The sequence below is a fragment of the Hypomesus nipponensis genome, chromosome 19 (assembly GCF_054491055.1).
Source record: "Hypomesus nipponensis isolate SF chromosome 19, ASM5449105v1, whole genome shotgun sequence".
Taxonomy (NCBI): Eukaryota; Metazoa; Chordata; class Actinopteri; order Osmeriformes; family Osmeridae; genus Hypomesus; species Hypomesus nipponensis.
In genome coordinates, this window is record NC_140379.1 from 14,512,894 (window position 1) to 14,527,713 (window position 14,820).

At 45.9% G+C, this 14,820-nt stretch overlaps 2 protein-coding genes across 3 annotated transcripts; one reads left to right on the top strand and one right to left on the bottom strand.

Moving 5' to 3' along the window:
- Positions 1-115: 115 nt before the first annotated feature.
- vps35 (VPS35 retromer complex component) lies at positions 116-11,668 on the bottom strand. 2 transcript variants are annotated; one of them, XM_084682559.1, is made up of 17 exons: positions 11,543-11,668; positions 10,570-10,656; positions 10,177-10,273; positions 9,424-9,547; positions 9,010-9,192; positions 8,416-8,635; positions 7,544-7,627; positions 7,105-7,214; positions 6,672-6,768; positions 6,384-6,532; positions 5,103-5,310; positions 4,296-4,451; positions 4,012-4,134; positions 3,566-3,745; positions 3,128-3,367; positions 2,329-2,472; positions 116-1,808 (listed from the first exon to the last, which is right to left on the bottom strand). In XM_084682559.1, the coding sequence occupies exons 1-17, from the start codon at positions 11,543-11,545 to the stop codon at positions 1,629-1,631; spliced, it is 2,385 nt and encodes a 794-aa protein (XP_084538685.1). In that variant the 5' UTR covers positions 11,546-11,668; the 3' UTR covers positions 116-1,628. The 2 variants fall into 2 exon arrangements, with proteins under 2 accessions (XP_084538685.1, XP_084538684.1); XM_084682558.1 differs by having other exon boundaries at positions 10,570-10,668; positions 11,543-11,662.
- A 450-nt stretch (positions 11,669-12,118) lies between these two features.
- Positions 12,119-14,709, top strand: orc6 (origin recognition complex, subunit 6). Its single transcript, XM_084682778.1, has 7 exons — positions 12,119-12,264; positions 12,458-12,584; positions 12,674-12,837; positions 12,996-13,085; positions 13,233-13,342; positions 13,768-13,854; positions 14,133-14,709. Exons 1-7 carry the CDS (start codon positions 12,200-12,202, stop codon positions 14,258-14,260), a joined length of 771 nt encoding a protein of 256 aa, XP_084538904.1. The 5' UTR covers positions 12,119-12,199; the 3' UTR covers positions 14,261-14,709.
- Positions 14,710-14,820: the final 111 nt, after the last annotated feature.

Sequence of the window (14,820 nt, forward strand, 5' to 3'; positions counted from 1 at the left end):
CATCCTTGATAGACAATACCTTTCTGGTGTATTCTTGGGATTTGCAATAGTATGTTTCAGTCAAGGTCGCTCAACTATAAAATCTCTCCATGATATACTATGACAGACACAGCAATTTCTGTAAATAAAACCTATTTAATTACAATTTCTGCTTCTCCACGGAGTAAGCGGTTTGTTAATTAAAGGAGCCCTCAACAGCCTTCTGTGTATTCAGCTTGTTAATACAAGGCAATTTGATTATTCACAACTGACAGGCAGATATTAAATTTGGGGAGTCGAGTGGAAAAAAGACACTAACAGTTTAAATCAAAATCTGGTAAACAAGGTGATGGGGGGGGGGGGGGGGGGGAAGTAAAAATAAAAAAAGGTAGGATTAATATGAATTAGTTTATTTGTGCAAATGACATTGATGATAATCGATGATATTTATTCTGCTTTTGTTTTTTTTCTGATTTACAAGTAGGTTATACATACAATACATAAGGGTTCAATATCCAGAAGAGAGACAAGAAGATGAACAGAACCCTCCTCAGACAAATATTCTAGGCAATCAATGCAGTTCATCCAAAGAAGAGAGAAACTAGCAGTCACATCCATCAGAGCTCCCCTGACAAAAGACCGTCGCACACACACACACACGTCCCCTAGCACTCGCAGATTCATAGGCAGGGCTTTCTAGAAGCGCATGGCTAGCAGCCACAGGATACAGCAACAACCAGAATCAAATAAAATACAAAAAAAAAAAAAAACGGCTTAGAAGCAAACATGAGATTCAGAAAAAGAGAGGGGAATGAAAAGGAAATGAAAATGAGCAGGCAATGGGAAATCTACAATGGCCGCCCAGTTAGAGGAGTGGATGGGATGGTGGGTGAGGGGGGGGGGGGGGGTCACAGCACCAGGTGCATCGTGGGATCCATATACAACACAGAGCTGAATATGACGTATAGTATGAGCGTGAAAACAAGACAGCTCTACAGCAGGCTACCTTAATCTCCTCGACACGGCAAGAGCGCCACTCGTCCCCTAAGCATGCACTCATATACTCCTCTCCGGTCACTCACGATCACTGATGGCTCAAAGCACTGATTAGTACCCGCCATATCTCATAGCAGTCGCTGTGAAGAGGAGGGAGTGGATATGGGCAATTTTGGGGAGGCGGGTGCATAATCAGGACAGTGTATGAGGGGAGACAGGACCAGATGGTAGGTTATGGGCGAGGAGGTGAGCATGAAAAAGACACACGCAGCTGCGACCGGCTACACCCCTCTTCCTAAGCATGACGAGTCTGACAATAACGTGGTCAAAGACGCAGGAATGATACAGTACCACTCTGGAAGTGCAAGGCGAGTACAGCCTACTAGCACACTGTGCATTCACGTCTCTTAAGCAACACCTTCTGTCACAGTAGTAACACTAAATCAAGTTCTTTGTGTAGACGGGAGTACAGCGAAGGAGAATAAAGAGAAATGGACAGGAGGAGACACACACACACACACACACACACACACAAAAGGAGCGCAGATGAACGGTAGGTGTCGTTGGGGTTGACATCTTGGATGGAATAACCTGGTGTGTGTGTGTATATATATATATTTATATAAAGGTATCTATCTCTGGGTGTGAGGCCCCTACAGAACCAGGCCCTCGTACGCTGGGCCCTCAGATTCGGGGGACTCTCTCTGCAGGCGCAGGTGCTCCAGTGTGTTGTGGAAGTGTTTGTTAATCTGCTCCGTCTCCTCGCTGGCCTCCAGGTTGGGAAGGTCCTCCCGGATCTTCTGGATCAGCTGGTTTAGAACCTGCACTGTGACCTGCGCCGAGGACAGACGGAGAGGGAGACGGCAAAAGAAGGAGAGAGAAAGGAGAGGAGTAAAAGATTGATCGGTGAAGTCAAAAGAATGAGAGAGAGAGAGAGAGAGAGAGAGAGAGAGAGGAGGAAAAGAATGAAAAGTGTATTTTCCTGAGATCAAGATACGGGGGGGGGGGGGACGGGACTGCAGCCTCATGCTGGTCTCAATGCCCTCTCAGGTCATTCTCCTCTCTCACATCCCACTCTTCCTGCTGAGCTGTAAATAACTCAAAAATAGAAAACCTCCCCCTGCCAGATACTATTGAGGCAAGTATTTCCAGGGAAGTTTCATTAACCCCCTCATGGACGCACATGGGAGCTGGTAGCAATCTAGGAGATAGCACATCGTTGTTTTTTTGTTTTGTTTGTTTTTTACTGGCAATCGAGTTTGCAGCACCTGGGTCTATCTGAAACAGCATGAGCGATGAGTGAAACAGAGAGGACAAACAGACGGGCTCTACAGACAGGTAGAGTTTTCCTACCGCGTCGTTCTCTCGCTCGTAGAAGCAGACGTATCTGTTGAGGATCTCGATGAACAGCTGCACTTGCAACGAAGGGTCCATGCACTGGTTGGCAATCTTCAAGGCCTTCTTCAGACACTCCATTACCCTCTTCCCATCCCTGATCTGTGGAGGCATGAGGACACACAAAACACCCATCATGACATCATGTCTGATGAGAGAGAGAGAGAGGGACACTGTCGAGTTCAGGACTCCAGCCCACACACGGCCCACGGTCGACGTTGACGCAGACGCAAGCGCAGGCACACACACAGCATGTCGACCCATTTGGACGGATCAATTCGCTTCATATTTTACTCGGGCTATCTTTAACCACAGAAGCTGTCAATCAACAAGACGGAGCGTGGCAACCCGAAAAAAACGGAAAGGAGTTAGTGTGATAACATCTGCTGTGAGATGGTTCTCAGCTCCGCTCCTGCTGATCACTCGTTATCCAGTATGCACCGTCACAATCATCTCCCTTCACTACAGCAGGCGGAAGGAGGGTTCTGCCAATCAAGCTAGCTATGAATCCCACCAGGCACTGTGAAAAACACATTCTGCCTAAGAGGCTTGAGAAACAGCAGGCCCCCGTCGCAACTACGAGTGATTTCATCATTTATGCACGAGGAGTGCAAAATTGTTTGATGGAATGTCATTATTATTCCATAACAGTCGTTACGGTTTTGTTCGACTGAGTACAGTCCTTCAGTGGTCCTTGAATGAATACAGCACTGTTATACACACACAGACACACACTTCCTCCACACCCAACGCGCACCTCGTCGCCGCTCTTGTCCGTGTTGCGTCCGGACCAGAAGAGGTGAGCGCAGATGCTGACGGCGCGACACTGGTCGGGCTTCTTGAGCAGCTTGGAGGCGGCGAGGGCGCACTGCGTGCGGAGCGGCTCGTGGTTCTCCTCGCTGAAGCAGCGCGTCCGCTCAAACGTGCCGATGATGAGGGTGATGGCCGCCAGCTGGGCCTTGGAGTCGCTGATCTCATCCTCGTACAGAGAGAACGCCTGGAGGAGACAGAGAGAGACATCAGGATTGAACTATCCGTCTTACCAGTATCTAACTATCCATCTATTCATAAGTTCATTAAGAGGAGTTCGGAGTTCCTTTGTGTATTGCTGATGCTTGTGCGATCCCTCATCTAAAACATTGAGGAACCCATTCAGCAGCTATACCATCTCCTGGGTCAGCCCCTGGTCGCCTACCTGGGACATGAACTCGTAGGCCACTGTCTCGTGGTTCTCAAAGCCGACCTCGCCGGCCGCCAGCGCGCCCTGCAGGAACAGCCTGAGGGGCAGCTCGGCCAGCTCGGCCTTGATCAGGGCGCTGATGGTGTGGTGGGCAAACGAGAAGATCTTCTGACATTTCTTCTCCCACTTGTCGTCCTGAGGGAGGGGGCGGCCGACACACAGAAAGAAGGTCAGCATCTCCGTTCCAGAGGAACATAATGCATTAACAGCCACCTGGGATGGTGAGGCACACAGTTCCTTGGGACTAGCCACTGGAACTGTTGGTTTCCTACTGTTCTTTAACCCCAACCTTGTGTGTAATTTGCCCGTTACTTTGGATGAAAGCACCTGCTAACTGACTAAAATGTAAATGGTATGAAAACGGAGGAGAGTGGGAGAGTGGGAGAGTGGCGGAGGCGTACAGAGGAGGAGTTGTCTTTGTAGCGGAAGGCCAGCTGGTAGGCAGCAAAGACCAGAGGCGGGAGAGTGTAGCGAATCCTCTGGTTGCCTCCTGCGCCAAAGTGCTTCCTGGCTGTGTTCAGAATCTGAAAGAAAAGGACACACAAACGGTGTGTACACACACACACACACACACACATTACTTCACACCATGAGCAGGGCTATTGTTTTATCTCTCTTCAGGGCTGAGGTGTTCAACTGGGTATGAAGGCCACTGTATTGTGGTATGTTCTGGGCCATTGTGTACCAGGTATTGTTGGTCGGGGTCATCGGAGTGGAGGAGGTGGATGAAACGACCCACAAGGCTTTGCTCCTCTGCAAAGTCCTCAGGGTCGGGGTCCTCAGCCGGCTGGTCTGGCTGGTCCTGGATCAGCGTTGACACCAAGCTGAGGATAGCATCAACCTGGAAGAAGTGATGGGGAAAAGGAGAGATCGAAAGAGGGAAGTGAACAGTGTGAGTGGAGCTATACTGGTCTGTGCTTTGATTCCTAAATCAACCCCTAGCCTGGCCCCTAAAGAGAGCTTGATTACAAATCAATTGGCAACTTCATTAACCCCTAAAGAGAGCTTGATTACGAATCAATTGGTGACTTTGTTAACCTACGGAGGTCCTGACCAACGGTCATAATCAGGAATAATCAGGACTTGTTTGACCTGCACAATTGCACCACGAGAGTCGTCGTGGAAACAAACAGTGAGTGGGTGGCTCTCATTTGGTTGAAGGTTGTTTTAAAAGGGCAGTGCTCTCCTGGCATTACTTCAAAATCAATCTCCTCTTTTTGTTACCTGCCATCGCTTAATGGACATAAAGGATGTGTGAGTCATGTTGGATTTCTCTATTAAAAGCCGGTGAAGGTTTTAAACCTGAACTCGCAGACATCCCTTAAAAGAAAGTGGAAATGTATACAAGCCAAGTGATGGCCAAGCCAGATGTGGCTCAGCGTAGCACAGAAGATCAATTGAGAGTAGGCCTGCTGTAACTCTGTGCTCGACATAAAACACGCGTTTGCAAGTACCTCGGTGTACAAGTGAATGCACGTCCGTTAGTCCTGACCTGTTCCTGGGAGATGATGACGGTGCTGTAGTCCAGGGTGTTGCTAAGCACGTAGCAGCTCATGCTCTTGCGCGACTCGTAGTCGAAGTACTCAAACAGCGGGGGGAAGTGCTTGAGCTGCAGCACCGTCAGGATGTTGTTGTAGGTGTCCACCGGGATCTTCAGAAGACGCGTCAGCTCCTTGGACACCGCACTGCTGGTGGCGATGCTGCGGACAGGGTCGGGCCAGATCAGTTCAGGCTAAGCCAGGCTGGATTGATTTATGTCAGGAAACAGGCTTGAGTTACCTCAGGTACCTTGTACCTCAGGTCATGGAACACTGGGACTAAGTGCAATTTTGAAAACATATGGTCCATACTGAATTATATATGATATTGTTTGACATTATACAACAGATGGTATAAACAGTATTGACAGCATGCTACATGGGCCCCAGAGCCATTTCTCTGTGTGTGTCCAAGTGAAGAACATGTCTGCAATGCAGAGCAACTGTACACCCAGTATGGATCCAGCCTTACACTGCAGTCAAACAGCTCATATCATTCAACCATTCTGACATCTCATTAATGTGTAACATCTGTTTGACAGATGTGGCCTCACATGGATTTGTTCGAGTGTGAAGATGAAGAAACAGAAAAGAATAATGGGAATTAGTGATTTTCTATTATTATGTGACCTAGGAGATCAAAACAAGATGTATTAAGTTCTATAATAGTCTGCTTCAAAAGATAATTAAGGCTTTTCACTGATGGCTCTACCTATAGGAACAGTCCAATATAGAGTTGAGATGGGCTGAAAAGGGCAGCTCAATCCAGATAATTAGGATAACCTTTCTTTCCCTTTCTCTTTTGTGCTTTTATGTCTCGGTGTGTCTGGAAAACTACAGTACTCCAATTCAGACAAACGAATACCTTACCGTTCCTCGTGCTCCCATTTTTTGGAACAAAAAGCAATGCACTCTGGTGCAAAGTGGTGTTTTTTCTACTTCTCCATCTAACGACTAGAAAGCATTGCTCTTCCTTGGTCTTTCTTTGGAGTTAACTTTCTAACAATGTCCTGCATGAACAGGGAACTATCCTACATAGTCAACCAAAACTTATCAGTGACAGAAGACACCCTGTGAAGTGTCAGTACACTCTGTTCCTGGGTACGTGTGTGACTGAAATCAAGCTTGTGCACATTTGGTGTGCTGAGAAGCGCCCATCAACACTGCATCAAACTCCAGTTTGATGCGCGCCGGGTACAGCAGCACCTGCTGAGCGACGGCACTCTGGTACTCACTGTTCCAGGTTGAGCTTATTAAAGATGTCCACGGTGCTCTCCAGCACCTTGTCTACGTAGTCCACCCTGTCAGGATAGCACTTCATAGCCAGGTTGATGAGAGACACCTGGAGGGACACCACATCCTCCGACGGCATGTCCTGGCGAGACTGAGAGGGCGGAAAGCCACACAAGCATGACCAACACGGCTCTTTTTAAAAGGAAAGCGGCAGACCTTTCAGTTGGATGCACAAGCACTTAGACCTGGGGGGAGGGGGAGGATAAGGCACCGTGGTGAGTAGCTCATACCTGGATGACTGTGGCCACTTGTTGGGAGAAAATGTCAAACAGCTTGATCTCAGCAGGGATTCCCGGTCCGTCTTCTCTGTGAGCAAACAGCGCCAGTCTGGACCGGATCAAACAAATAATAACATCAGAAACCAGAGGACGTTAATATGCAGAGATAAATAGATTTCAGGTGTGGAGTTTCCATGTTTGAACTTTAAACAGATTGTACGATTTATAGTGTAGTCCTGCATAATGCATAAATGTAGTCCTATTTTTCTTTTTTTCCACCCCCATTTGTACAAAGACCAGTACACGGTGCACAATGTCCACGAAACAGACCAAGCCTAGTGCTTTGGTTAACTCAAACAAGTAGGCATGCAGGAAAGGGCTTCTAATGGCTCCTCCAGGCTGGATCCCTTGCCAGGGGAACTGTCAGTGTGCTGCCGTCCTGTACCTGTCAATGAGAGCGATAATGATGTTCTTGACGTTGACGTGCTGGTGCAGCTCTGCGCAGGAGCGCAGGAAGGGGTTGAGCGTCTGCAGGTGGAACTCATCGGGGAAGACCTGGAGGACAGGGGGAGCGCGGAGTTAGCAGCGTGGTCCTCCGTGTGTCGCACGGTACTGGGGAAAGCTGCTTTGACTTTGCCCATTTCCAGGTGTGCGTTCCGTTTAAGAGGTGTGAAACGAGCAACAGGCTTCCTTCCACTAGCACCACTTCTCAGAGACTGTGGCTCGAGGCCCAGAAAAAGCACCCTGGAGATAGAATCTGCTAGATACTATTGAGTTGGAATGAGTTTCACACTGATTCACACGTCAGGTGGCGAGCACGTGCCAGGAACTGTGCAACGGTGCCGGCTTCCAATACTGTCTGGAATGAGACTGGTTGACTGTACCTGGATAATGCACTCCATCAGGTACTCCTGGGCCAAGGGATCCCTGCAGTTCACAACCTGCTCCAGCACACCTGACAGCACAATCTAGATCATCACAAACAAACACGTATTCAACACAGACAAAACATGGGGAAAACCAACACAGGGCTTGTTGGTTCAGCAGACTGGTGTTAATCCAATTAGAGCACAGGTAAACACTGACGGCAGAACACAGGAAGAGGGGAAAGAATCTAGATGTGCATGAATGGAATCATAACTCAATTCAAATGTCATGGTAACATAAACACAAAAGATAAATCACAAATAAAGGTGTGCCTCCTTGTGTGCGATCTGTATATTGTAAATGGGAATAAATCTCTAATATAAAACACATAAATGCTGGAGTGAGCCCTTCAAGATGCCAACATTCTTTATGGAAATGTGTTTTTCTTTTCATTTGCAATTCCAATAGGCTCATCGGGCATACATGAGGCAGATGGTAATTGATTTACATATTCAGACGATTCACTCTGTATAAAAGTATGAATAGGATTGTTCCTTATAGGTTATTCTCAGCCCACACTACAGAGCCCTACTGAGACAATAGTGCCCTCCATTAAAACCCACTCAATAATTAGGCCTCTGTCTTCTGACCAGGTGCTATCTACACGGCATCCTGCACGTTCTGCCCTTGGTCTTACCCTGCTCTCCTTTACTGTTACACACTGAGCTTGGCTCAAGTAGCACTTCATTTGCAAGTTAATATCTAATAAGTGGTTTAAGCGACGCACATCCGATCAAATAGAATTTGAGCCTCACAGAAACACACACATTTCTCCCTCTCAACAAAGATACACGCACACACACCGCACACACACCGTCCGGCTACCCACCTGTTTGTACTTCTCCACGTTGACCCCCTCCAGCTGGCTGAGACGAACGAGGTTGGTGCCCACCAGGATGCGGAGCTCCTGCCTCTCCTTCTCCCTCTTCTCCCGGTCGCGGCTGTGGCCCTGGTGCTGCATGCGCACCCACAGCTTGTTCATCTCAGCAAAGTTGAGCAGGACAAAGTCGATGGAGTCGTTAATGTCTCCCGTCATCTCCTCCCCTCCCCTGGAGAGGTAGGAAGAGCAAGTCACGGGGGTTACATTGTTTTCACAACTCCATAAAAGCATCCCTCTTTTCCCATGGTAATCTTTGAACTAATGTCCTTTCTGAATGTTCATCTAATAAAAGGACTGTTCATCTAGGGCCAAACAATCATGCAGACTAAACGCCAGGTCAACCCCTCGCCCTTTGCTGTAGTATACTTGTGAAGTTCTGAAAAAAAACCAATCCAGAGTAAGGAATATGGAGAACAGGTATGCTATTTAAACAGTCAGAGGGGTAGGTCGGATTCAGGAGCCTTTAGTCAATGGCTAATCCTCAGCTCGGCAGGCTGAGGCGCTCAGACTGGCTGTGGAGGGACAGACGTTTGCGCTACATACTCTGTCTGCTCCCCGTCGTCCGGCAGGATGTTGCGGGTGCACTGCAGCAGGTAGTTTCGGAGGAACAGGCCGCGCAGAGGGTGCTGGACCCCGCGACACATCTCCACCAGGTCCTTCAGGATGTCCTTGCGGGACTGAGGGAAGGAGCGCACGTACACCACCCCCACGGTTATCAGCAGGTACCTAGAAGGAGCAGGAGGAATAAGAGGAGATGTGGATGTATTTATTTCCAGTGGCATGTGGATTTGGGTTGTGAAGTCAAAGCTACTTATTGGTTTCTGGAATACATTTTACACGAGTTGGTTCAAGTTAACTTGACACACTAATGAAAGCAGAGCTCTGGAAATTCAACATCTGCCGTAGATACGTGACTCAGGTGTGACTAGGAGGCTTGGAGTGAGTAAGGAAGCTCACAGTCTGGGGATGATGTTGCCTGCATACTGGACCAACTCGTACAGGTCAGCCACCTTTCTGCCCTTAGCAAATTCATCCGTCAGGTACACCTCCAGGTAGTGGAGCTCGTCAGAGATGGCCATGTCTGCACCCAGAGTTAGGGACGCACTCAAACTGTATATTCTGATGTTCATATGGACTCAACAGCAAACTTGCAAATTGCAAAAGCATGACACTGAATTCAAACTGGGCCCTGAGTTAGAACACTACTAGTTTTCCTGTGTGTTTCCATTGCATTCAAATGAAAGCAAAGCAGAAGACTGAAGTTAAGATTACACATGTCTATAAAAATTGTTTCAAATTTATAAAAGAAAATGCTCTACCTACCCTCCCCTCCCCCAACCACCCAGTCCTTAATATTGTAATGAGAATATAAAAAGCACACACCCCAGAGAATGAGAAGAATGCAAATAATCTATGTATTAATGTAAGTCTACACCAGATCTCGACCACAAAGGCTCCACTGGCTGGAGTCACAGGCCCCTTTTACGCCGGCTGTTCAAGCCGGGAATGTTGTGCGTTTATGCCGCCTCACAGTTCTGTGTAAAAGGAACAGACACAGAGTGTGGGGGGGGGGGGGGGTCACTGTTGAATGCCGGCATACCATCAAAAAGCATAGCCTACATGGGGCAGCATTATGCCAGTTTTTCTTGGTCTTCTTTACAGCAATATTGCAGGGTCTCAGAGTAAAATGGGGTGCACGTTAAAGGATACAGAGTTCATAGTAGCTTTTTGGAGACAGCATGGAGGTCCTGAGTTCCCCCAGCATGTTGGAGGCATGTTTCAGGGCATCCATCAGTTTGTTCTTGTCCTACACAAGCAGGTCAGAGGGCAAAAATCATGCTATTTCTTCTTCTTCATGGGATGTACGAAGTACATGGGAAGTAAGTTAATTACAAGAACAGAGTGATATATCTGGATGAGGATAATGTTACATCTGTAGATTGCAAAGGGAGGACTGAGCATTATAATAAAATGAATGCAAGGTTTAATCACATTCAATTTAAAAGGTAAGCTACAGCATTGCTAGTACCTATGTACAAGATGTGACACAATTTAGCACAGTCATCTGTGGCTGCATAAGAATCTTCTCCTTTGTGGTCTTACCAGGCATCGCTTCATCTGAAATGACTGCACCTTGACAGCCTGAACAGCTTCATCCAGAAGCTTCTCCTGCTCGTCCTGGGGCGACTGCTGCATGGTAGGCTGAAACACAGCCCACAGGAGCTCAGAGGACACACAGCACCGTACCCAAACAACTCCACCAACACAGTAATCTCATACTCTTGTGGCTTGAGAGTGTAACGTTAGCTACGTGGGCCCAGACCGTAATCTAGGGATGAAATATATTGGCAGACGAACCGGTATGCTATTTAGCGAAATGTTTACAACAAGCTAGTTTGCATACAATTATTGGCAGCTGTCAGATGACGTTCACTTGCTTTCCAGTTGGCTAACGTATTAGGCTAGCTACCGGTAATAGTCTAAAGCGGACAAACTAGTGCTAGCTAAACTAGCCTGTACATGCAAGAACAAAATGTATAATATAATATGCTCAATATCAAAAAGAAGACTGGCTGCAATCACGCAATTGATGATTAGGCAATTCTACAAATATGTATTGTGATGATATGATCATTTGCATCACCCCCACTACAAAACAGGAGCTACATCGCTAGACTAGCTGCTAACTAGCCGACTCAGCAAGCGTCCAACTAGCACAAGGCCAATTTTGACAGCTCGCAGAGGTTGCACTTGCAGGTGAAAGTGCGTTTTTTTAAAACAAAGCAACACCTCGGACAATACATTTCCTTAGGAAGGGATGCACACCCGAAACTCAAATAAAATCACACGTTCCTTAAGGAGTGAGGACATGGCTTGCTAACGTTAGCTAGCAACTAGCCAGGCCCATTTAGCACAGCGCCACCCAACATTCCATAAAGCTTGCTGGCTTCAAAGCCAGCTAACGACTGCCGAATTCCACATTCATTAAATCAGTTCCTGGTACAAAACAAGCATAAAACACGAACAAATCTGATATATAAATGATTAGAAACTGTTTTATATCGGATTTACTTACCATGATGATCAAGTCTGTATCAGGAAACGGGAACCCTCAACCCTGAATAATTTCCCAGTCATGTGACTCCTTCGAATTCATCCAGTGACCCCTGTCCGTCTGCATTGGCTGAGCCGACAAGTTTGTGATGCAGCCCGTCCAGTGTGTATTACCGTAACGAAATTGTACAAGACTGGACACAAATGCTGCACAGTATCACATCAAATTACAAGAGTGTAATATCCGTTTCTCTCAAATGTCTTAAGAAATGTGTGTTTCGTCAATAGCGTAGCCGCTGCTGCATTTTGACAGTACTCCATCCCTGTTACGACAAAATGTTTTCCAAACTTCTCAAAATAATGATGCTTGTTGTATGGAAATAAAGGGTTGTCACTGCTGTATCGTGATAGTGATTTATACTTAGATCACATGTCTTGCAGTGATCATTGCGGTTAGTAAACAAAATTAAATGGAATAAAGTAAATACACAACCCAGCACAAGGCAGGATGCACGTACGTCCATGCGTGAACGCGTGTGTGGCTCTAGCCAATCAAAAGCCGAAATCTGGCTGATGGGCGTGATTACCGTCAAATTTCCCGCGGAACCCGACTTCAATTGTAACGTGAAATAAGCATTCCAGTCTGGTTGTCAGTACGAATAATTAGTTACTGCTAAAAATGGACAAAGACATGTTTATTAAACTTGCATCAAGAATGGGTATAAGCTCCTTGAGAGTTATAAGGTGAGTCTTTTAAAATTCGTCGAACAACTGGTTGTTGCATGCAGCTAACTTATTTTTGGGGACTGGTGTGGTATCTGAGCTAGCTAGCTTTATGCTAACGTGGTTCGAGGCTAGCTTAGGGTACTTAAAAATATCAGTGAAAATGAATCTTGTTGGTAAAAGTGCATTAATCATCAATTGTCTGTCCATAAAGCCAAGCAGAAGAATATCTTCGGTTATCTCAGGTGAAATGCACAGGACTTTGCAACAGCACGGCCACAAGCAAAGCTGTGATCTGCCTGGAGCTGGCCGCAACTTGTATGAAGCTACCTATTGATAAAGTAAGAAAGAATAAAACATGTCTTGGTTGACAAAAACTAACATTTAAATGATGTCTAAGAGGAGGACCTCAACTTTCTCCATTTAATAGGTATATGCCATACAATTATCCGGATTAAATAAGAAGCTGTATCAGAGTGATCTGAAGTCCATTGAGTGTCTGCTGGGTCTTGAGTCTCACCTGGGCTTGAGAGATCTGGCTGTGCAGTACGGGTGCATGGACGCTGTCAAACTTGCTGCACAGATACTTGAAAGGTGAGACTTGTAGTGATCCTTGGAGTTTGGGGTTTACAATCTAGCTCACTACTCTGGATATTATCAGGGCACTTTCCACGCTTATTAACGATTTAATTTTGTTTGACTTATTTTTACTAAAATAAAGATGTATCTGTTTTATACTATGACTCTTTCAGGTATGAGGCTAGTCTACCAGCTGCCCAGCATCAAGACCTGGACCTGTCTAAACCCCTCTTTACAACAGCCGCCTTGTACATTGCTTGCAAGTAAGTAGTTCTATGGTACAGTGGAGAGATCCATGCTGCATTTTCCAGTGTTCTTTCGACCAGTTTATCTATATCAGTTTTGTTATGGTTAAGCTGCTCAACAACTTAACATTTCCACTTACCATGAGAGTTTGCTTCATGCTCCAGGTGTCTGAAGATGAAAGTGGACAGGAAGCTAGCTTTGTCATCTGGTGCTAAGAAGGGGATTTTTGACAGGCTGTGCACCCTGCTACTGAGGCTGGGCCAGGAGATGGGCAGTAAGTATTTCAATAGTAAAAATAAAAAGTTATATTAAAGGGATTGCTTTGGAAAGAGCACTAAACTTTTATTTTGAATCCAGAGTTTCATACTTTTCTGGTTTAAACCCTTTATTCACAACCATCGTTTGGATTGGCCCTCCTTTCTTTTAGATCAGGCGAGCTAATGCTTTGGCTAACTGCCTGATGGTGTTCCATGTCTTCATGTTGTCATGGCGACAGTGTAGCGCTGCAGGCTGAATGTGTCCTTGCCCTCCTGTAGTGAAACGCGCACACACACCCAACCTTGTTATGATGTAGACCACACATTAGCCTGTGAGAAATAGATTGAATGTGAGTGCTGGCATGCGCTTACCCCACACTCTGTTTAATAGTTTGATGTTCAAATGTGATAGTTGAGTCAATTTTGGTTTCCCCTCCCTCAGAAGAAACCACTCCATTGAAGCCCCCAATAAAGGCACATCTAAAACGACAGAAGACCCTGATGGAGAGCATTGAACTGGCAGAGCATGGTGAGGGATCTTGTATTCGTAGTGTCCTTGTAGAACGATAAGCACATGAAGTACTATTGTGTAACTCTGATGGAATCTTCATCATCATTGATTGCATGGCCAATATATTGACGAGCACGTTGGCATCAGTGTGAACACATTTTATTCCAACCATGTAAAAACTGTTCATGGCCACCCAATTATCTCAGTAAAAAAACAGATCTGCTTGGAGACTGTTAATTGTGCTTAACCGTCACCACTGTTTATCAAAAAGTTGTTTTTTCTTTTTCCTTCTTCAGAGGATGAGCTGCGTACGTCGCCAAAGCAACAGAGGGAGGAGTCAGAGGAAAGTGTCACACAAGACTACGAGGCATGGAAGAGGAAGATTTTAGAAAATGCCCTGAAAGCCAAAAATGTACACTCATGACGACGAAGAAGACATCCATTTGGTGGTCTTCAGGACAATAAGGAGTTGAGAACAGAGGTCCTTGTATCCAGGGAGAGGAGATGAGAGAGGGTCAACTCTGGTCAAATAGTTATATAATAGACCAGCTATAATATGGTCCAGTTGAGAGAGGGTCAACTCTGGTCAAATAGTTCTATAATAGACCAGCTATAATATGGTCCAGTTTCCCTTGATGTGCTGGAAAATCTGTTATTTTGGGGATGGTTAATGTTTTTTTTTTTTTTTTCCATGAAGTGATTGGTTTAAGTACTGTCATGGTTTTATTGTCCGTGTGTTTTGTTTTTAATTTAGTTTACCCCCAGTTGCATAGCTACAGTTCAATGGATCCACTGACATATTCCCAAAAGACAGTGGAATAAATAGTCTCTGCCAATGTTTTAATAAATTATTTCCTTTTTGTTCCTTGTAAATTCACATAAATTATTGGATGAGGAGGTTGGGCTACACATTCACAAGGACATAATAGGATATTGTGGAGTAATATGCAAGCTTATAGTCACTTAAGACCCATATTTACTTTT